We start from the raw sequence: 23,786 nt of genomic DNA, 5'->3' as shown, positions 1-23,786 counted from the left end.
TTTGTACTCACCTATGACTGGATAATAAAGGGTTGATTTGTGAGTAGTTATTCCCAGGTCATGCAAATAGTCAGGCTTCTTAAATGACTTGGCATTAAACATCTGTCCAGAACACTGAATTTTCATGGATTTGACTGCTATTAAGATCTTTTTCAGTTTTTCTGAAAACATCCTGACAACATGGCTGATTTACAACCTCCCAAAATCTACATAAATTTTAGGCTAAAAAGTTTTGGACAGATCACTGACTCCTTTCAGTTTAAAGCATGCCTTGGATAGTGTGAACCATGCTCTGAATATATTTTATGTTTCATTTCTATCTCCCAGCAGAAGCATCAGCACACAAAAGTCCAATCACCAGTGCCTCTGCTTCCTTAAGTCAGGAAAACAATAAGATGGATTTCTCAATGATTCAATGATTTCTTATAAGTAACACAAAAATATAACTATAACACATCATAGTTTTCCAAATAGCCATCTACTACTTGGGCAATAATAATTAAAAAAATAAGTTATTGTTTTATATAGTGCTTAAAAGTTTGCAAAGTGTCTTACAAATAATATATTATCTTGTCCTCAAAATGGTTCTGGAAAGTAGAAGGGGAAGGGAAGCCCAGGCTGAGAGAGACAGAAATATAGCTACTAAGTGTCTGAGCTTAGACTTGAACTCAGGTCTTCCTGACCATAGGCTCAGAGCTCTATCTACATCACCTAGCAGTTAGCAGGATACTTAAACAGATAATATTTTGAAGTCCCTTTCAGTTCTAAGATGAATCTCTAAAGGTTCACTAGTGACTCATGACTTTCCTCCCTTATATCTTCTTTATTTCATCAGTATTCACACTACCTTTTAGATGATTCTTCTACAGTTTCTACAGTTTTCTAGAGTTTAGTTTGACAAATCATTAGGTTTCAAAAGTGACCTTGTGATTCTCTGTGGACCACTAGTTATCCTAAGATACTTTACTTCTGCAACCTGCAATTCTATTCATTACCAATCTGCACAATCACGTTAACTTTTTTTTTTTTAGGTTTTTGCAAGACAAACGGGGTTAAGTGGCTTGCCCAAGGCCACACAGCTAGGTAATTATTAAGTGTCTGAGACCGGATTTGAACCCAGGTACTCCTGATTCCAGGGCTGGTGCTTTATCCACTACGCCACCTAGCCGCCCCAATCACGCGAACTTTTAAAAAGTGTAAACAATATTCCTTGATCTGTATTCAAATTCCATAGTTCTTTCTCTGGATATAGATGGCATTTTTCATCACAAGACTTTTAGAATTGTCTATCATCACTGTTTTGCTAAGAAAAGTCAAGTCTATCATAGCTGATCATCTCACAATGCTGCTATTACCATGTAAAAGGTTCTCAGGGTTCTGCTTACTTTACTTAGCATCATTTCATGTCTTTCCAGGTTTTACTGAAATCTGCTTGCTCATCATTTCTTATAGCACAATGGCATTCCATTCCATTCACATACCACAGCTTGTTCAGTCAATTCCCATTTCATGGGCATCCCTTCAATTTCCAATTTTTTGCCACTACAAAAAGAACTGCTATGAATATTTTTGTACATGTGGGTCTTTCCCCCTTTTTTATGATCTCTTTGTGATACAGACCTAGTAGTGGTATTGCTGAATCAAAGGATATGAACAGTTTTATTGCCCTTTGGGTATAGTTCCAAATTACTCTCTAGAATGGTTGGATCAGTTCACAACTCTACCAGCAATTCATTAGTGGACCAGTTTTCCCACAACTCTCCAATAACTGATCATTTTCCTTTATCTGTCATATTATAAGCTCCTTCTCTTGATGCAAAATTCATCTCAAGAGAAAAACTGATGGAGTCTGAATGAAGATTGAAGTATATTTTTCCTTTAAATCTTTATTTCTTGAGGGTTTTTTTTCACTTTTGTTATTTTTCACAGCACAATTAACATGGAAATGTTTGCCTGATTGTACAAGTTATTACCTATATCAAAATTGCTTACCTCATCAACGTGGCGGGAGAGAATTTGGAAGTCAAAAAATTTTAAAACAAATTAAAAAAATTTTTTTTTACTTGTAGTTAGGGGAAAATAAAATATTAAATTAGTATAAGATAAGCACTTTGAGGACAGGCACTATTTTTCTTTTTGCTTGTACTGGTATCCCTAGCTCTTAGATCTGTGCCCAGCATACTGTAAACTCTTAAGAAATTTCTGTTGCCTAGATATAGGAGTTCTTAACATTTTAGGGTCAGTGAAATTTATGGACTCTTTCTGTGAATAATGCTGGTTATTTAAATATGCAACTGAATAAAATGCTAAATTTCATTTAGACTCAGGTTATGAAAACAAAGAAACATGTTATTTTTCTCCCATTCAAGACCACAGACACCTTGAGATCTATCTACAACTCCCTTTTGAGTCTGTGGATTCCAGGCTGATATACTTCAATAGTAGAGGTTGTTGAAGTCCCTATTCTCCTTCTTTATTGGTCTGTGGAGAGTAATTCTTACTGGGATGATATTTTATTATGGATTACACACCAAACTTCTGGTTGATAGTGAAATGACAATATATTTTCCCCTCTTCCGATATATAATGCTTTAAAGTTTGCAATTCAGTGTACACACATTATATGAAACTTCTTCCCTATTACTCTATTCTTAAGACCCACACATACACAGAGGCCATGCCAGTGTTGGATGGCTGAACTAGATAAATGATAGGGCTTCAACCACAGACTGGATACCACTGTGAGGCCCCTCTGTCTCCTGGAAGCTGAATTCAGTTCTCAGATCCAAGATACACAGCAGGGAGAAGAATCAAGAACTTGAGTTCCTAAGAGGACTTTCATCTTCTCCTGAGCTCAAATCCTCTTGAAAAACAGCACTGCTGACCAACCAAATGACCAAACACCTTCCAGTCTGAACAGAGACAGTTTACCCGTTCCAACCTCTCATTGCTCGGTCACTTCAAATGCCTTCAGAACAATGAGGAATTTTTCTATTCAATTGAACAAGAATGGATTAAATAACTAGATGATGAACCCTGTGCTGTGTATGGGGGAGGAAAGTGAATTTAGAGAAGGCGCAGTCTGCCATCCTCAGGCTTCTGCACTAGGAAAGGGATATGATACACACATTTGTTGTTCAGTCACATCCAATGCTTTGTGGTCCCTTTAGGGTTTGTTTGGGTTTTTTGGCAAACATACTGGAATGGTTTACCACTTCTTTCTTCAGATTATTTTACAGATGAGGAAACTGAAGCAAACAGGGTGAAGTGACTAGTCCAGGTCACACAGCGAGTTAAGTGTATGAGGTCAGATCGGAACTTCAAAAAAGAGATCCTGACTGCAAGCCCGGCATCCTAACCACTGGGTCACCTAGCTGCACTGTATACACAAACACACACACACACACACACACACACACATACACACACACACACCCCAATATACAGATAGGTAGTTATAATAGAAAATAAGACATAAGAACAATAGAGAAGAAAGAGAAAATGTGTTGTCTGAGAGAGATGGGGGAAAACATCACTACTACCTGGAAAGATAACAGAAAACTTCCTGGAGAAAACAACTTTTAAACTGGGCTTTAAAGAACAATAGGGGGGGGGAAGCTAGGTGGCGCAGTGGATAGAGCACTGGCCCTGGAGTCAGGAGGACCTGAGTTCAAATCCGGACTCATACACTTAATAATTACCTAGCTGTGTGACCTTTGGCAAGTTATTTAACCAAAAAAGAGAACGATGAGGCCTCACTAGTCAGAAGGTAGACAGGAAAAGCATTCCAAGCAAAGTGAACAAAATAATGCCTTAGGGTCAACAAAGAGTATTCCATGATGGTAAGGGTAATATTTAGAAGTGAGGTTGGACACATAGGGTAGAAAGTCCCTGAATGCCAAAGAACAATTGCTTCTCACCCTTTAGTTTTTTTGGAGTTTTTTTTCTTTTAGTATTTTATTTTTCCCTAATTGTATGTAAAAACAAATTTTAACATTCATTTCTAAAACTTTTAAGTTTCAAACTTCCTCCCTTTTTCCTCCCATATCCTGTCATTGAGAAGGCATAGTTTTTATTTTATTTTGGTTTTTGCAAGGCAAATGGGGTTAAGGTTAATGTGCCCAAGGTCACACCACTAGGTAATTATTAAGTGGTCTGAAGCCACATTTGAACTCAGATCCTCCTGACCCCAGGACCAACCAGCTGCCCCAGCATATCTTTTAAAGAGTTTTTATTGATATTTATTATTTAGGGGGGAGGTAATCATGTTCAGGTGAGTTGCCCAGGTTCACACAGCTAGTAAATGTTTGAAGCTAAATGTGAGCTCAGGTTCTCTTGACTCCACTGCTGATGCTCTAACTACTAAATCACCTAGTTACCCTTTGCTATATTTACTTTTGATACTTTGGTAAGTCATTGTTCTTTCCATTTACGTTGTTGTTTTTTTGTATATTCTTCTCTTACTTCACTCTGCATCCGACCATGTAAATCTTTTCATGTCATCCATTAGCTTTATCTCCGGAGCATGAAGACACATCCTAATGGTACACAGAGCCTGTTACTCCCCATAAAGATGACAAAGAAACCTAGTCTGTGCCCTCATGGAGCTGATTAGAGAAAAGACAACCCCTTGCAGGCTAATACAGAAAAATAGGAGGATTAAGTAAGTCCTTTTCTTGGGCTGGATTAGGGAAGTGAGGTATTACACTGGCTGTCAGGAAAGAAGGAGCAAGGGTCTGACCTGTCTTGCCCCAGCAGAGTCAAGCTGCTGTGGAAGGGAATGTTTTCGGGCACTCCGAGAAAACTTCTCCAACATCTCTACAGTGAAGTCGCCATTTTCTACTGTCAGCTCATCATTTTCTCCAACAGATTCCAAACGAGGTGCACCTCCTAAAAAGTCAAAGAAAAGATGTTTTTATAATGATAATAGTAATTTTTTGCGGGTTTTTTTTGAAGCAATCAGAATTAAATGACTTGTCCTAGGTCAAACAACTAGTGTCTGAGGCCAAATTTGAACTCATGTTTTCCTGAATCCAGTACTCTCTTCATTGCACCACCCAGCTGCACCTGCTTGAAGGTTTCCCCATGTTCTCATTTTTCTTCACAAGTTTTCTGAGATAGGTGCTATTATTGGTCCTTTTTTACAGGAGACTGAGGCTGAGATAAGTTAAATAACCTGTCATATAGCAATTAACCACCTGAACTATGGTTCCAGCTCAGATCTTCCTGACTCTAAAGCCAAAGTTCTCTCCACTGGTCACTCACTGCTGCCCCAAGACATGAGCATTAGCTAATTAAGAAGACATCCATCTACAGTTATCATAAGGCTAAGACTTGCTCAGTTGCTAAGTACCATGAAAACAATAAGGTACTTTGGTTGTCACTCAGTTAGCCAATGAGAGCTCCACCTGCTCTCCAAGCCTTGTGACCATTAATGCCAAGCTTTGGAGAAATCTCTCTCTACTCTGAAGACTTCTATAGAAGGACTTTCTTTGGTCTAGGGAATAAAATAGAATATTTTTAGACAAGGAGAAATGTGTACATTTGTTCCAAACTGACAGTTATGACATAACAGCTGTTGATAATGCAATAACAAATGGCAAGACTGTTCATAGCAGATGGATTTAGCAATTGGTTTTAAATTTCCTAGAGATAGATACTTTTATTTCTTTTATGACTCAAATGTGAAATAGTGAATTCCCACTGTCAGGACTGTGTGTACACACACACACACACACACACACACACACACACACACCCCTCTATAAAATGGAAGGATCTTTAATTACCATGTGCAAAATTGCCACTTTAAGAAATTCTTCCAAAGCATTTAAATCAATTATCCATTAAGACCATGTAACATTTACATAAGACTACCTGACCATTATAGATACATTTATCATAATATTCAAAGATACAACAATTTGACAAAATCTTTTAGATTGAATTCAAAAGATAGAGTTTACAATCTATGAAAATGGTTCATTTCCAGATAGGAATGTCAATCTGTAGAAGGGTCATAGTACCCTAAATTCTGGAATATTAAAAATCATTTGGGGGGGTTGACTTCAGATAAATATAATTTTAAAAGGACTCACCCATAGAGTTCTAGTAATATCTTAGCTGCTTTGAATACTGCTTACATGTTCCAGTCAGACTATGAAACTAAATCACAGTTCCAGTTTGACAAGATGATACCTGACAAAAATCTTTGGCAATCTTACTACTCTCACTAAAAACAACCACACAAAAAACTAAAAAGACCAAAAAAAATCACACAAAAAACAATATCCTCTGGTGTACGAAAGTTAATCATAAGAATTTTAAAGGCAAATAGGACCTTAGATATACTCAGCAATACAAAAGTAGCTTTACATTCATTTTCTTATTTGAATCTCATTAATAACTGTGACAGCTATGCTTATATATCCATTTTAAAGATAAAGAAACTGAGAGTCAGAGTGGTAGAGTGACTTCATATGGGAGACAGAGATAGGCAAAGTCAAGACTAGAGACCTGTCTAGAACTAGAACCTGATACCTTGTCGTTCGACTACACATAAATGTCAGCTCTCCTTATGCCCATGACCTTGGAAGTTGATCTATGGATATATGAATTCTTTGAAAAAAATATATATCTACACACATAGCTATTTATATATATAACTATATATAACTATAACATAACTATATATATATATATATATGTATTTTTAAAAATCAGGGTTTTACCATTCATGATACAAGATTAAACACCCAAAGAATGAACTCCTCTTATACATTTAAAATTTAGACAGATTTGCAAAACAATAGTTTACAATTTTCAAGGAACTCACCTAAATAAACCAAGGTGATGCAGGAATATTTCCTTCAGAGTGCCATAGTTTTTACAAAAACTGACATTAGGGGGTGCTCCCTAAACCAATAGATGTGTTCAAAGGAAATCATCACCTAGTTACCTAGTGGTTTCACAGTTTTTTAGTTATTTTTATTAATGTTTATTTTTTAAATAGTTATTGATATTTTTTATATCACCTAAATTTTTCAATGTATTTCTCCACCTTTCCCTATCCAGAGAGCAATCCTTTGAAACAAAGGATAAAACAAGAGGAGGGAAAAGAGTGTTTAGTAAAACTAACCACATTCTACACGTATAGTTCCCTATCTGCAGGGGTAGGGAGGGGAGGAAATGGGAGGGAAGAAAGATTGCTCTTAATATTTGTCATTTATACCTAGGTTATTAGAATCAACCTTTCTTTCCCACAATTTGTTTAGCTATTTCCCAACTGACAGATCCCTATGTCTTTATTTTCTTAGAAACATATTTTATATGAAACCATAAGAAGCATTACTAGATACACTGTTTTTTCATGAGTTAGCTATTAGCTAATGACTGATATTTAAAGTTCTGATTTTCCTCTGTGGTCAAATTTGCATTTCAGAAAGTACTAAGATTATATCCCAGGACAATCAAATTTGGTAAAGAACACAGTAACATTGAGGAGATTTTCTCTTAGCTTCAAGGAGGCATACTAAATGAGAAACTTTAGGCTTTGATTTATGTTTTTGGGTTTTTTTGCAAGGCAAATGGGGTTAAGTGGCTTGCCCAAGGCCACACAGCTAGGTAATTATTAAGTGTCTGAGACCGGATTTGAACCCAGGTACTCCTGACTCCAGGGCCGGTGCTTTATCCACTGCGCCACCTAGCCGCCCCTAGGCTTTGATTTAGGAAAATTTTCTTCTAAATGATTCTGTTAATAGCTTTTCCATAAAAAAAAAGCTCTAAAATCCTTGGGTCATTTCATAATCAATCTGAGCAAAATGCTTGAGAATGAATATATAACACCAACCATCTCTCATCAGCAACTCTTTAAGTCATCACTGCTAGTATTTCTCTTTTCAGATATAATTAACTTAGGGTCACAATATCATAAAACTTAGAACAGGGAAGGATCCTTTCATATTATTAAATTGTATTGTTGTTGTTGTTGTTTGTCCTTCATTCTCAAAGAGGACCATGACATCAGGGATGTAATGTCATGACATGGAAGTGAACTGGATTTCTGTGAGATAGGACAGTAGTTTATTAATGGAATAATGGCCTTGGAGTAAAAAGCTGAATTCAAATGATGACATTGACATTTGTTAGATATGTGAATCTAAACAAGTCATTAAATGTCTCTCAGCCTTGGTTACCTCATCTGTAAAATGGGGATACTAATATCTTCTAAGCACACAGCCTCAAAGGGTGGTTGTGAGGCTCAAATGAGATTATGTTAATAAAGGACCCCCCAAAAAACAAAAAAAATTTTAAATCCTCTATGACTTATAGTTATCATTAGCATTTCACCCAATCTCTCCATGTTCCAGATGAGAAAACGATGCCAAGGGATTTGCTTAGAGTTACACATCCAGAAAGTGTCAAAGTTGTGGTTAGAACTCACGATTTTTGTTTCCATTTCTATCCTTTATACTGCTTCCCCAGAAAAAGTCTCTTTAAAGGAGATATGAAAAGCCAAGAAATCTCAGAGGAAACCTAGATGATGATTATTGGGGTGTTTCACTTTGAGAAAACCCAATACATGAAAGTTCAAACTTACAAAACAGAGTGTTCATAATAGATGATCCTGCATCTAAAGGATTTAAGACCATTATTTCACAATAATAAAGGGGGAAAAAACCCCTAGCATTGCAATTTAGACCTTCCCAATCTAGTTCTAAATTCCATTTCCAGTTTCAAATTCTGTTCATTTTACCAAAGAATTGGTAAAATTCAGTCAGACTGATGTCTTCAATGGTTCCTGAAACAAGAAGAATCCATCCCCTGCCATTTTCTTTCTTAGACCATTCTTCTTTCTGAGATATTCTCTCACCACCCCCCATTCCACCCCCTTCTTTCCATCCATCCAAATCCTACTTATTCTTTCAGGCCTAATGCAAAGTCCATTCTCCAAGAACTGGGCTCCTGGAAATTTCTCTCACTTCTAGTTTGCTAGCTCTTGCTGCCTCTCTCACTCCTCTGAAATTTTATCTGTGGTTTACAAGGTAAACAGTCAAAAATGAAACCTTAGGTTTAAGGAAGAGAGAGAAAGAGATACAGCATTCAGCAGTAGGGAGCCCTACTGCACCTTGCTGTGTCAGACCATACCTGGATTATTGTGCTCATAGAGGAAAGTAATTATTTGGAGAGCATCCAGAGGAAAGTTAACAGGCTGGAAAACAGCCTTGAGATCATTCCATAAGAGGATCAGGTGAAGGAACTAGGGGTGATGAGCCCAGAGAAGATAAGACTTGGAGGACAGTTAGTAAAAGAGCGGTTGACCACAAAAAGAAAGAACAAGGAATAAATAGAGATGGTAGAGGGTCATATTTGTCTATTGAAGGAAGAACTTTCTAACAATTTTTTCGTTGATGTCATTTTTTAGTTGTGCCCCAACTCTTCATGATCCCATTTGGGGTTTTCTTGCCAAAGAGGTTGGAGTGGTTTTTGCCCTTTTGTTATCCAGCTCATTTCCTCATTCAGATGAGGAAACTGAAGCAGTCAGGGTTAAGTGAATTCTTCAGGGTCACAGAGCTAATAAGTGCCTATGGATAGGTTTGAATTCAGTAAGACTGTCTTCCTGACTCCAGGTCCAGTATTCTATCCACTGGGCAACCTAGCTGGTCTCCAAAAGTAGAATAGCCTGCCTCAAGAGGTAGGCATCCTTCCTCCCCTAAAGAGGTCTTCAAGTGAAGATGGTACAATCATGAGTTGAAGATGTTTACAGAGAAGAGTCTCAGCCAGATACTAAGAATTAGATAGCTTCAGAGATCACCTTAACTAATACTGGCTTAGGCATTTACTGTGTGACTCCTGGGCAAGCCACTTAATCCCTTGGTGACTCAATTTCCTCACTTTTCAAATGAAACGATTAGACTCGAAGATCCCTTCCAACTCTAAATCTTTTTTTTTTTTGTTTCCATGTTGTACATTGATCCAAATTGAGTGTGATGAGAGAGAAATCATATCCTTAAGGAAGAGACAAGAAGTCTAAGAGGTAACAAGATCAGACAATAAGATATCTGTTTTTTTCCTAAATTAAAGGGAATAGTCCTTGAACTTTGTTCAAACTCCACAGCTCCTTATCTGGATACAGATGGTACTCTCCTTTGCAGACAGCCCAAAATTGTTCCCGATTGTTGCACTGATGGAATGAGTGAGTCCTTCAAGGTTGAACATCACTCCCATGTTAGGGTATACAGTGTTTTTCTGGTTCTGCTCATCTCACTCAGCATCAGTTCATGCAAATTCCTCCAGGCTTTCCTGAAATTCCATCCCTCCTGGTTTCTAATAGAACAATAGTGTTCCATGACATACATATACCACAGTTTGCTAAGCCATTCCCCAATTGAAGGACATTTACTTGATTTCCAATTCTTTGCCACCACAAACAGGGCTGCTATGAATATTTTTCTGCAAGTGATGTTTTTACCCTTTTTCATCATCTCTTCAGGGTATAGACCCAGTAGTGGTATTGCTGGGTCAAAGGGTATGTACATTTTTGTTGCCCTTTGGGCATAGTTCCAATTTCTCTCCAGAAGGGTTGGATGAGTTCACAGCTCCACCAACAGTGTAATAGTGTCCCAGATTTCCCACAACCCTTCCAACAATGATCATTATCCTTCCTGGTCATATTGGCCAATCTGAGAGGTGTGAGGTGGTACCTCAGAGAAGCTTTGATTTGCATTTCTCTAATAATTAATGATTTAGAGCATTTTTTCATATGTCTATGGATTGCTTTGATCTCCTCATCTGTAAATTGCCTTTGCATATCCTTTGACCATTTGTCAATTGGGGAATGGCTTTTTGTTTTAAAAATATGACTCAGTTCTCTATATATTTTAGAAATGAGTCCTTTGTCAGAATCATTACCAACTCTAAATCTTTAATTGTAAAATCAGGATTTTTGTCTCCATTGTAAAATCCCTTACAAATCTGAGATTTGGGAATCTAATGAGGACTCCCCTTCTGCCTATGAAGATGGAAATGCCTAAAATGCCTCCAGAGTTCATAGTTATGGACAAAGATGGTTCAGTCTAAACCTCCTAGATGAGGAAACTAGGACTTGAGAAGTAAAATAACTTGCACAAGATCAAACAGCTCATAAGTAGGAAATCCAGGACTCAAACCAATTCCTTTGACTACATTGCTCTCTGCTGCCTCTCACTACTTATTTTCCATATGTATATCTCTCTCCTTAAGTCTCTATTTAAATATGAGTAAAATCTATATTTATCCATACCTATTTACATTTCTATACATATCTGTTTGTATCTATTGCTATTGATGCTGTCCCAACCCATCTAAGTTCTAACTTACTAAAGGAAGAAACATTTTGATTTCTCCCATAAGCACTTAGAACAACTGCCTAGTACATTACAGGTTTTCAATAATTGCTTTTAATTGATTGGGTCATCTACAAAAGAATGACAATTAAAGGGAAAGGCATGGCTAAAAGATGGGAGGGGACAAATTGTCTTCATTAAGTGATCCTGTTGACTACAACACAGAAATTACAATACAGACAAATAGAGAATCTCAGAAATTTTCTTTTCTTAAAGACCACTAGGGAGAAGAAAAGCTCCTGCCTCTTCCCACAGCAGCCCAATCTCCTTTTCACAAGCTCCATTCCAGCTGAACTGTGAAGGGAACAAGAATTTCTAAAGAGGCAAAGGTGAGGGGAGAGAACATTCCAGAGTAAGACATGGAGGCAGAGGATGAACTAAGCAGCCTAGCAAGTTGGGTGGGAACACAGATTTTATGAAGGAAGGTGGGAACTAGATTATACAGGACTAAAAAGTGCCAACTATGGCCAAGGCTGAGTGATAGGGAAAACCAGAAGGCTCTTGTCCTTGAGGAGCTTTACTAAGTGGAATCAAAACTAAGCAGAGCTACTAATGGAAAAATGGAGAGTTAACTGGAAAATTCTGAGAGGTTAGAGTCCTCTCTAAAGGAAAGCTTTGGGGAGAAGTGTCATTGTTCCTTCCTCTAATGGAGGGGAAAGGTCACAAGAGAGTGGAAAAGGTGCTAAGTATTAAAAACTGAGTCAATTTGTATAGCGATGAGATTTCAGGTAATCAGTTTATCCAGGGTGAGGCATAATGTTCCCCAGAGTTCATTCATACCATACAGGGTTGTTGATGGATATGGAGTTACCTGTTAGGAGAATTTCTCCAAATAGAGGCATCTATCATTTGTCATTTCAGGTAATAGTGAGGCCACTGGAACCTCTTGAGCAGACAATGGTAACTCATGTGCTCAGAATCTCTCTTTGGCTGTCATGTTGAAGACATATTAAAAAGCATAAAGACAAAGCTAGGAAACTGTTGCTATTTTTTTTGTTGTTGCTTTAGCAAGGCAAATGGGGTTGTGGCTTGCCCAAGGCCACAAAGCTAGTAATTATCAAGTGTCTGAGGCCAGATTTGAACTCAGGTACTCCTGACTCCAGGGCCAGTGCTCTATCCACTGTGCCACCTAGCCACCCCAAATTGTTGCCATTTAGCACAAGTGAGAGGTGATGGAGATCTGAGTTGTAACCATTAAAGAAAGAAAGGAGATGGTTAAGATGATCTAAATGAAGAATTGACATCTGATTGGTTATAAGGGTATGGGAGTTAAGGCTGGTGCAATCTCAAGGCCCCTCATCTTCTCATCTAGTTGCCCTCTTTTAGATGCTCTCCATTTTGTCAATATTCTTCCAAAAATGTGGTAACCAGAATGTATATTATAAAAAGGAATACTCCAAATGTGATCTGACCAAACCCAGGTGGTAAAGAGGGATTTTCTGGTCCTGTTCATTATGTCTCCCTACATGTAGTTCATGCTTACGTCAGTCTGTTTTTGACTTCTATATAACAATGCTGAGAGCAATTAGGTGATGCAGTGGATAGAGGGCCAGATCTGGAGTAAGGAAGATTGATTTTCATGAGTTCAAATCCAACCTCAGACACTAGTTTTGTGATCTTGGGCAAATCACTTAAACCTGTTGACCTGTTTCCTCATCCATAAAATGAAATCTGAGAAGACATGGCAAAACCACTCCACTATCTTTGTCAACATGAAGAGTCAGACATGACCAAGCAATAAGAATATCATACTATTGACTCAGATGGCTCTAAATGGGGTCATAAAAGTATCAACAGTATTCAAGTTTAACTTTTTTCTTTTTAAAAAATTTATTTTTAATTTATTTTAAGCAGTGTGGTTAAGTGACTTCCCTAAGGTCACACAGCTAGGCAATTATTAAGTGTCTGAGGCTACATTTAAACTCAGGTCAACCTGACTCCAGTGCTGGTACTCCATCCACTGCACCACAAATCTTTGTACATCTTTTAAAATAAAACTACCTTACAATCTTTAAGTTGTCAACTTTCAAAAAGGCTTTCCCATGCCCAATGGTCACACATCCAGGTGCCCAATATAAGCAATATAAAAAGAAATGAGACTCAATTATACCATGTTTCACTTCATGTGACCAGGATGGAATGGGATGCTCTTGATTATCAATATTTATTAGCCCTTATATGAAGCTGCAGTATGGAAGGGAAGAAGGACATACAACCTTTGTCCCCAAAACCTTGAGAAGGATACTTTTCAGATACTTTTAGAAGCCTTCCAACAGCAATTTCAACTTTTCCTTTGGAGTGATAGAGGATATAAAACTAATTTTTCTGAAACCCTGGTAATGAAGTTGAGTCTGTGTTTGTGGATTTCTGAAGTACAAATACATTGAAAATTTAATATGAATCAGGAGATAAAGGTAAGCAGAAGGGACCTCAGAGACAGCCATACTACCCACTGTACTAGCCCCATACTATCTAGCATTTACATTTTATTGATTATAATATATTGCTTCAGAATTCCTCCTTGTTTCATTACACCATCATTATACATACCACCCAAGCCTCAGTCCATCCCAGAATCCTCCAATTCCCTGATCTCATTTGAGCTTCATCTACCTAAGTCCACAATACTTGAACCCCAAACTACGTCTGACTTTTTCATACATCTAGTCTACTAATAAGTTTAATAGGTATAATTCAGAAGAACCATGGGTTAGTGGATAGAGAGCTGAGGTTCAATCAAGGAAGACCTAGGTTGAAGTCCTACCTCTGAAACATATTGACTGTGACCCTGCATAAATCCCCTAATGTCTCAGTGCCCTAGAGAACCCTCTGTAAGTATAAGTTTTAAAGAAGGGGCCAAGCTACATGGGCAGAGAAAATTTCTTCAGCTGAGAGTTACTGAATCCACAAATTTATAGGTCAGTTCCTTAACCCTAACAGAAGGAATAATTAGGACTTCTACTTTCCCACATATTTACATTTCAAAAGCTCATTCTGAATTTCTCTGGTGTGGGTTCTTCATTTTGGAAAGGAGTAAGAAACTTAAAAGAAGGTTTATACATTCACAGGGTTAGGATTGGGGCAGCTAGGCGGCACAGTGGAGAGAGTACTGGGTGTGGAACCTGAGTTCAAAGCAGACCTCAGTCACCTAGCAGCTGTGACTCTGGACAAGTTACTTAAAGCTATTTGCCTCAGTTTCCTCATCTATAAAATGAGCTGGAGAAGGAAATGGAAAATCACTCCAGTAACTTTGCCAAGAAAACCCCAACGGGATCTTGAAGAGTGGGACAAAACTGAAATGACAACAACTGGAGAGTTAGTATTAGAGACTACAAAGATACTTATTATACTATTAAATACAGATAGACCCTCCTTGATGAGCACATTTGAACTTGTGACATTACTGCATAGGAGAAGGGAAGGGAAGAAGCACCGATTAATCTCACACTTTGTACGAGCTGTACTGTGATAAGGGCTTACATATTTTATTTCATATGATCTTCACAATAACTTGGAGAAGGCACAGTTGTTATAATTCCTATTTTACATTTAAGGAAACTGAATTAAGTGCCTTGTCTAGTCATATAGCTAATAAATGTCTGAGGTAGGATTTGAACTCAGGTCTTTCCAACTTCAGATCCAATCTGTTATCCTCCTTATCACTAAAGGCCACACTGTTAGCCTTCTGGAACTAGTTGTGTTAAATTTTCAATATATTTATACTTCAGAAATTCACGAACATGAAGATTCAGGCTGGATTTATTGTTGACTATTTGGACTTAAGAAAGTCATAAAGAAAATAGTAATAATGCAGATTAAGTTCAAAAGTGTCATGCATATATTTCCTCTTACCACCTGCTTCTTGTTTAATATTTTCCAGCACAATTCTTGGTAATATGCCCACTGATGGGACCATTACTGAGTTAATCTGAGCCTCAGCTGTGCTTGGCTCATTCAGAGAAAACCTAATCAGGAGATGAAGGCAAGCAGAAGGGGCCTCAGAGATCACTGACTTGGGGGGTCATGGGATTGTCACAGGTCATAGATTTAGAGCTGAAAGAGATATGAGAGATCTTGGAATTCAGTCCTTAATTTTACAAATGAGGAAATTGAGGCCCAGAGAGATTAAATGACTTGTCCCTGGTGTCATGCAATTCTGAGGCCGCATTTGAATTCAGGTACTCCTGACTCCAGGACCGGTACTCTATCCACTGCACCACCTAGCCACCTCCCAAGCAATTCTAATATCTCAAAACTATATTGTGATAAAAGATAAAATTGTCTTTAGAGATACTCAAGTTTCCTATAGGTTAACTTGCTCCCTAGTTAAAAATTAAGGCTCCAAGGTATCTCGCTCTCAATTTCATTTGCAAACTTAAGGGAACACTGTACAGGATACTTAGAGACCAGCCTCCCAGGAAGAAACAACCAGAATTTAGAGAATATTTTATAAGGATGTTAATCTTTGAGAGCAGTTTTGGACAGAAATATTGTGCAGCTATTCACAGCTAGGACACCAAAATTAGTGATTTTCCCTATTTGTTTCTGTATAAAGTCCAAGTTTCTTTCCTAGTTTCAGGTGATCATCTTGGAGATGGTCTTCACTTATAGGTTAGAGGAAAGATCTTGAGAGAATAAACCTTAAAAATGTCTAACCTATATTTTCTGTCATTTTATTTTAAGGCCATGTTTTTAAGGCTTTTACAGTTTTAGTTTTGACACTGATCACATAGTAAATTTCTGAGGTTAATATCTGAACCCTGGTCACCCTGATTCTAAGAGTTTAACCACATGCTACATGAATGGGGCCGGTTAATTGGCTGACACATGATTGTGATACCTTGAGCAGGAACAACACTACATCTGTAGATGCTACACCTTTCAAGTGTTTGACAAAACAGTATATTTAAATGAGGAAATCCTCAGCTCTGCCTCTTTTTTTTTTAATCTTCCTCCTCTCTTTCTAACCTCCCAGACCCACCAAACCATTTAAATGCTGATTTCCTTTTATTCAGGCTTCTTTAGATTAGGAAAAAGGAAATCATAAATAAAAGCTACAGTAGACAAAAGAGTGAATTATCCCAGTTTTTCAAAAAAAGAAGCCAATTGGCTATGCCTTTAAACCCAAATCACTCCGACTCTCACTGATTGTCCCATAATGGACCCCACTTCTCTTGATTTTTGTGTGGCTTCTGATGGCTCAGAGTGAGTAAATAGCAACTGTTTCTGTTCTGGTCAGAAACTCTAATAATCTTCCCCTCCTGCAAACATCCTTTGCCTTAATTCTTACTTACTCTTTTAACTACTGAATGGTTGTTGCCTCAGATAAACTGACACCTGGGAAAGACCTCGCTTAAAAAGGTCAAGGTCTCCTACTACATGCAGGGCCATGGCTAGCCATGCTGACACATGTCTTGCCACTGGAGTCTGATGACTCTGAAGGAGAGAGTGGAGCTGATAGCTTTGTACAGCTCTACTTCACTTAAATCTAACTCATTTGCCAGTCAAGACATCTCTACCTTTACATCATTGATCCTTTTCTAGAATAAAAGATGAGTAACAATAACAAAGAAGAGGAAAAAAGAATATGTCTTTGGCTCTCAAAGTGTAGGAAGCACCCAGAGATGCAATTACATAGAAAAAAGAGACAGCCCCTGCTAAGGAGGAACTTGGGATAGGACAACACACAAAACTGAATGAGGATAAGCAAGACCTGGGAGGGCAATGAAAGTACTTTCACAAAACTGAAGGATCTTCCCAATAGGAGAAACTCGGTGGGCTTTGTGGAGGAATATTCCATAATGAGCAGAGGGCAAGATGGGTAGGATGTTCCAGGGCAAGTAGATTGGTCACTAGCCTTGTTATAACATCAATACATCAATGAACATTTATTACATACCTCATATGGACCAGATAATGTAATGTGTGGATTTTCTAAGAAAAAAAGGCAAAAACAAAAACAAAAACAAAAAAAAACCAGTCCTTCCCCAAAGGATTCTAATGGTGGAGACCACATAGACACAAATTAGTACATTCGGTATAAATATGGGGAACAGATTGAAGGTAGTTTTAGAGAGGGGAAATCCTAGAAATTGAAGCCCCTGGGATAGACCTCCTTCAAGAGGCAGGAAGCCAGGAATTCTAAGTGACAGAGAAGTTCCAATGGAAAACAGCAGGCAGGAGAGACAGCCACTGCAAAGTATTTGATGTGAGGAACAAGGGTAGATATGGCTTAGACCATAGAGTACGGGAAAATAAAGAGTTCAGTGATTAGAAAGATAAGGCAGGGTTTGGTTTTGAATAGCTAACTCAAGTGATTGGGCAATGATTGAAATGTTCTACCAGGTGTGAACGGTTCTAATTTTTTTCTTGGACATAAAAGAGACTTTCATTTTAATCTTGGAGGCAAAAGGAGCCATGGCAGTTTAGTGATTAAGGGGTTAATGGGGTCAGACTTGTACTTTAGAATAATCACCTTTGTTTTTATGTGGAGGATGGACTGAAGTGGGAAGAGTCAAAGCAAGGAGATGATGAAAAGCCTGTTGGAGTAGTTGCTGAGAGACAATGATGACCTGAATTAGGGTGGTGCCTTTGGGGGCAGAGAAAAGGAGACATTTAAGAGCTGGCATAGAGAAAGACAAGACAAACTTGGGAAGGGATGTCACATACCATTAGAAAGTCAGCATCTACATCACCCATTTTTTCATCAGAGACAAGGAAGCAGTACTAGCTGGAGTGTTGGACCCAGTTAGGAAGACTACCATGTTCAAATCCTGCCTTATTAGCCATGTGACCAAAGTTTGTGTATCCAAAAGTGACCTTTTGTTTCCTTACCTGCAAAGCTGCCATCCTATCAATATTAGTCTCAACAGCCTATTTTGAGGATCCAATGAGATAACTACATATATTGTGCTTTGCAAGCCTTGAGAAGGTAAGCTCTCTCTATTCTTTTCTTTTAAAATTCCATTTTGTAACCTTAACATCATTTTGTTAGGTTTGTATCTTAAATACCCTCTATGCTGCAGTTACCTACTCTTACTCCCCCCACTCCCCCCAAACCCCCACTCCCAATCATTGTGCACTGGTTTGTTCAACTTCTTAAGGAAGGGCACTTTACAACCCCCCTCTACCATCTCAAATGGAAAAAGGAATAGGATGAGTGGAAGAATGGGACAATCAGGGAGGGACTTAAGTCTGTGAAGCAAGTGTGGATGCTATTTAGTATAACTAATGCATTTAAGAAGTTACTTGACTTAATAATAGTAGTAAATATTCCCTCAGGGAGAAATCTTGACTCTCTGAAACCTCACAGCTACTGACAATAAACTATTTCTCTTGACACCTCTAACTCCACCTCATTTCTACTCCTCTTTGAGATGTAGAGTCATAGAGTTTTGGTGATACAAAAGTTCTTCTCACCCCATCCCCTTATTTTGAAGTAAGGATATCTGTGCATATTCATATCTTTTGGGGAGACAGGCCACCATGAATACTCTACTGGGTTGGTGGGTGTGATTACCTTCTAAAAAGCCCTTTTGAAATAAACTGAACTCAATACACAGGAAATTTAAGATTAGTCTAAGACTAACAGAGACATAAACTTTCACCTCATTATACTGCCAATAAAAAGGTTTAGTTTGGGAAGTCCAGCTCAATGCAAACATTGTGCCATTTCTAGGTTCCTTCCAAACTAAACTATTTAGGGACTTCATGGAAAGAAATAGCTAACTCTTCTTAATTGGTTTATCCTTCCACCTCTCAGGTTGGATCCTGACCATACTGTACTACCAAGCTCCCTTTCACATGGGTAGGACCTGAACTGTCCATTGAAGAATACTCACCTTGGGAGCGATTCCGACACTTCATTAAGTTATTTCCTATGGTGGGGCTTCTGCAGCTCCCATGGGATCCTTCCAGACAGCTGGAATCTTGGGGCTTATCAGCTTCAGTCACCTGCAATAGACAAGATCAGGATTTGCAGCATTAGGCTACGGGACACTGGAGAAAAGTCCTTCTAGTGAGTGTTCTTTGTTTTCTACTGAGATAGTCACTACCCAAGAAATTATAGAAGTGAGGAAGAGGGTTCACAAGGTACAAACAGTCAATTAGATCACCTGGGACCCTTTTGCTTCCCTCTGGAAACTTTATCCACCAAGAAAAAGCACTCTGGACTTGACAGTGAGAAGGCCTGGGCTTACATCTTCCGTCTTGAAGTGCCATGGAGCTCTCAAGTCCATAGATTTCAAACAGTTGCTGCTCTACAGTGGCAGAGGGGGCTTCCTCACCTGAGCGTACAGGAGTCAGTTTAAACTGATTTCCATGGCAATTCTAGATCATAGCATCAAAGAATCTCCAAGGAGGATTCTTCTGAAACATAGTGAATGATTCTTTCTGGGTCACCTAAGGCCAACCCCCTTATTTAACACATAATGGAATGGATGCCCCAAAAGGGTCATACTGGGAACAAAGAATTTGGAGCATCTGAGCCTATGTCCTCAGATTCAAAATCTTGTTTTCTTTATGTACCACAACAAAATTTAAGAGATTTTTTGAACTGGATTTAAACATTGTCTAGTTCAATACCTTTATTTTATGGATTAAGAAATGGAAGTTTAGAGAATTGAACTAGTTGCTCAAGACCATATAACAAGTTATAAGGAAAGATGATAAGAGAATCTTGTTTCTAACTCAAAGTTCACTATTTTTTCCACTCTAAAGGGATATGAGGTATAGTGGATATAGCTGACTTCACTTGAAGATGACTTGAATTCAGTTCTGCCTCTGACACTAGTATGACCCTGGGCTAATCTCTACGGTCTCTCCCAGCTCTAAATCTCTTATTCTAAGTTTCTTTGGTTAATAGTAATGAGGGGTGGTTAGTTGGTGCAGTGGATAAAGCAACGGCCTTGGAGTCAGGAGTACGTGGGTTCAAATCTGGTCTCAGACACTTAATAATTACGTAGCTGTGTGGCCTTGGGCAAGCCACTTAACCCCATTTGCCTTGCAAAAAAACCTAAAATAATAATGATGATGATGATAATAATAATAATAATAATAATAATAATAATAATAATGTATAGTGAAACCTTGATTAACCAGGGGAGGAGGAAAAGCCACCATGGAAAGTCAGTTGACCAGTATTTTACTTTCAGAGGGAGGGAAATTATGAGGTCTCTCTCTCTTCTTCTATGTGAATGTCTAAGTGTCTTTCTCTTCTGTCTCTCACCACCTATGTTTCCCTCTGTCCTTTGACGCTTGTCTTTATATCTCTATGTCCATCCATCTCTCTCTCTCTCTCTCTCTCTCTCTCTCTCTCTCTCTCTCTCTCTCTCTCATTTCAATCCCCAAGACAGTTACTGCAGGGTTGTTACTCCAACTTTTTACAGATGTGGATATGAAGGCTAAGTGACTTCCTTGGTTACACAGTTAGTAATTAGTAGAATCTGGACTACAAATGAAGTCTTCTCATCCAATCCCAGGCTCTTTCTTCTTTTAATACCTATGGGAACCTTGTCATGGTTTTTAGCAGGGACTGTCACAAGATCTGCCACTCTTAAAGCAGACCTAAACAAGGGAGGACTTCCTATGCTGGTGTTAGTCTCCAAACTTCTGGGATAGAAGTCACTGACATTGAAATGCTAAAACAATGGTCAGTTCCTAGCTTCTAAGAGGAGATCTATTTGTTCTAAACATTCCAGATTCTAGCAGCATCAATCAATCAATAAGCATTTATTAAGCACCTAATGTATACCTAGGAGCTGGAGATACAAAGACAAAAGTAAAACAGTCCTTGCTCTCAAGGAACTTACATGTAGGAAGATATATGTATATGTGTACATATAGAAATATGTAAAAAAAAGATACAAGATAATTTTGGGGGGAGGAAAGCATTAGCATCTATTGAGGGATGGAGATGGGTTATGAAAGGCTTTATGATATCCAAGCTGAACCCTGATAAAAACCAGTGATTGTAAGAAGCAAAGATGAAGAGACATTCTAGACTTGAGGACCAATCATTGTGAAAGAATGGAGGGAAAAGATGCAATCCTGTATGTGTGATGAATAGTAAGAAAGAGTGAGGTTCATATACCTCTTTTTTTCCTAGTTACGTTACATTGTTATTCATGGAAAAGAGAATATCATGATGAAAACATTTGATCCAATTGGGACAATACTGAATAAATTATGCTACACTAATATACTACAATATTGTGACCCATAAAACCACTACTACGTAGACTTTAAAGAAATATGGAAAGCCCTATTGAAGGAATGAGAGATGAACACAGCAGAATCAGAAAAGCAAACAAAGAGAAAGCAATTTTAGAAGATTGGATCTTGATATATACTCAGAAGGAGACAGAGTAAATATACTATTTTGATTTTTACTTTATAAAAATTTATTATTTGAAACAAAATTCAAATAATTTAAATTATAGGGTTTTGATAGCTCATTCCATATTTGGTTAGTAAGTTTTGCAAAAACTAAATTTTAAAAATGTTCATAAATTATGGGACTTTAGCTAAGATGAGAAGGGAGAGCCAAGATAAAGGTTAGGACTTGTCCATTTCACTAGAAAATGAATTTTTAGGCCAGGGTTCCAAGGGCTGCGCATTAGGCAAGCTTTAAGTTCAGGATACTATAAGAAGTAAACAAGGATCTGGAGGATTTAGGAGGAGACATGCAAATAAAAATGATCAAAAGACAAGCCCTAGGCCATTTACTTTGGTTTAATGATGTTCTATAACCATCCTGCCTCCAGACTATAAACAGTAATTATCAGAAATACAATTAAGTTCCTGGTTTTTTTCTTGTTCCTAAAGTACCATGACACACATTACAAGCCTACAGGGAAGATATTCCAGAATTTGCATGTTATTACCTCAATTGGTACCCATTAAATGGGTGGAATATTATTCTGTGTGGAAGCCCTAGACAATTAGCATTCCTACATGTAGATTCCTAGCTTGAGATCTTCACTCTGCCCCACCCAAAGCCTTTGTTTACTAAACTTGAACAAAACCACAGTTTACCTTGATCTAGAATGGAGTCATAGACCTTTAGAGATGACAAGTACCGTAGAGGTCATCAGGTCTAGCCTTCTCTTTTAAAAGGCAAAGAAATGAAGTCCCAGAGAAGTAAAAATGACTCTCCCAAGGTTACAAAATGAGTTAGGGTAGAACACAGACTAGAGCTCGAGCATTCCAATTTTCATTCCATTGATCTACCATACTACTATATGACACACCCCAAAGAGACATCATAGAAATGTCTTTGGGATCTATTTCATAATTTGAGCTCTTCTATTTTTAGAGTATAGATACCTTCACTTTACAGTAGAATTTAAGCTCAGAGCTTAGTGGCTATTTTCAGTTTGATCTTTGGGTGCCCCCCCAATATCCCAATCCCAGTGCATTGCATACCCAAGAGATACTTAATAAATAAATGCTTGTTTGAATTGAATTTGTGCACTGCTTCTGCATTTTTTCAAAGCTCTTTCATGCCAATTCTTTCCCCATTTGATCCTCATAATAACAGCAGTAGGATATTAGGTGCTTTCACATAGTAGGTACTTAATAAGATTACTGCTTAATAAGACTGGACTGCTAGGTGGTACAGTGGATAGAGCACTGGCCTTGTATTCAGGATGATGGAAGTTCAGATCTAGCCTCAAACTCTTGCCACTTAGTAGATACATGACTTTGGGCAAGTCACTTAACCCTGATTGCCCCACATCCTGGGTCATGTCAGGATCATTTCCAGTTGTCTTGATTCATATTTGGTCACTGGTCCAGATAGCTCTCAAGGAGAAAGTGAAGCTGTTGACTTAGCATATAGCATCCCTCTCACTCAAATCCAATTCATGTGCTTATCATAGCATTAACTCTCTGATTTCATGGTCTTCTTCAAAAATAAAGGACAAACATTATTATCATTACTTAAGAAGTATTTGCTGAACTGAATTAAGTGAGGTAATATGTGTGTGTGTGTGTGTGTGTGTGTGTGTGTGTGTGTGTGTGTGTGTGTGTGTTTGAATCTCTTTTTTGACAGATGATGAAACAGCGGTATAAGCTGAGAAAATTTGGGGCAGGGATATCTTCTGTGCCTGGCATGTTATATTGATGAGAAGTAAAGAAGAAAGAACAAGGGAAACAGAGAAAGCAGGAATAGAACTAAAATCCTAAAATGTTGTCTTTATGCCTCTGTATTGGCAAAAAAGAAAATAATTATATAGGAAAATATGCATTAAGTTGTCCATTATGTTGTACCTTAAATTCACCTCCAGCATATCAGTTATTAGGGTAAAAGAGAATGCTATCATGTCCTGTTTTGTTCTGATGCTCAGGATTCCTCATATCTACCCACTACCTAATTGCCAAAGTAATTTTCCTAAACAAGTC

General features: G+C 38.0%; 1 protein-coding gene across 8 annotated transcripts in view; it reads right to left on the bottom strand.

The window, feature by feature from the left end:
• The window catches only part of PDZD2 (PDZ domain containing 2), a 511,304-nt gene that overhangs the window by 75,649 nt on the left and 411,869 nt on the right, over positions 1-23,786 (bottom strand). For all 8 annotated transcript variants that reach the window (XM_074207985.1, XM_074207983.1, XM_074207981.1 and 5 more), the window contains 2 exons: positions 19,226-19,337; positions 4,742-4,890 (listed from right to left, as the gene is read on the bottom strand). In XM_074207985.1, the coding sequence (XP_074064086.1) occupies positions 4,742-4,890; positions 19,226-19,337 (261 nt within the window). The remainder of the gene's footprint in view (positions 1-4,741; positions 4,891-19,225; positions 19,338-23,786) is intronic.

Source organism: Macrotis lagotis, chromosome X, assembly GCF_037893015.1.
Source record: "Macrotis lagotis isolate mMagLag1 chromosome X, bilby.v1.9.chrom.fasta, whole genome shotgun sequence".
Lineage (NCBI taxonomy): Eukaryota > Metazoa > Chordata > Mammalia > Peramelemorphia > Peramelidae > Macrotis > Macrotis lagotis.
This window is presented reverse-complemented; position numbering and strand designations above follow the sequence as displayed.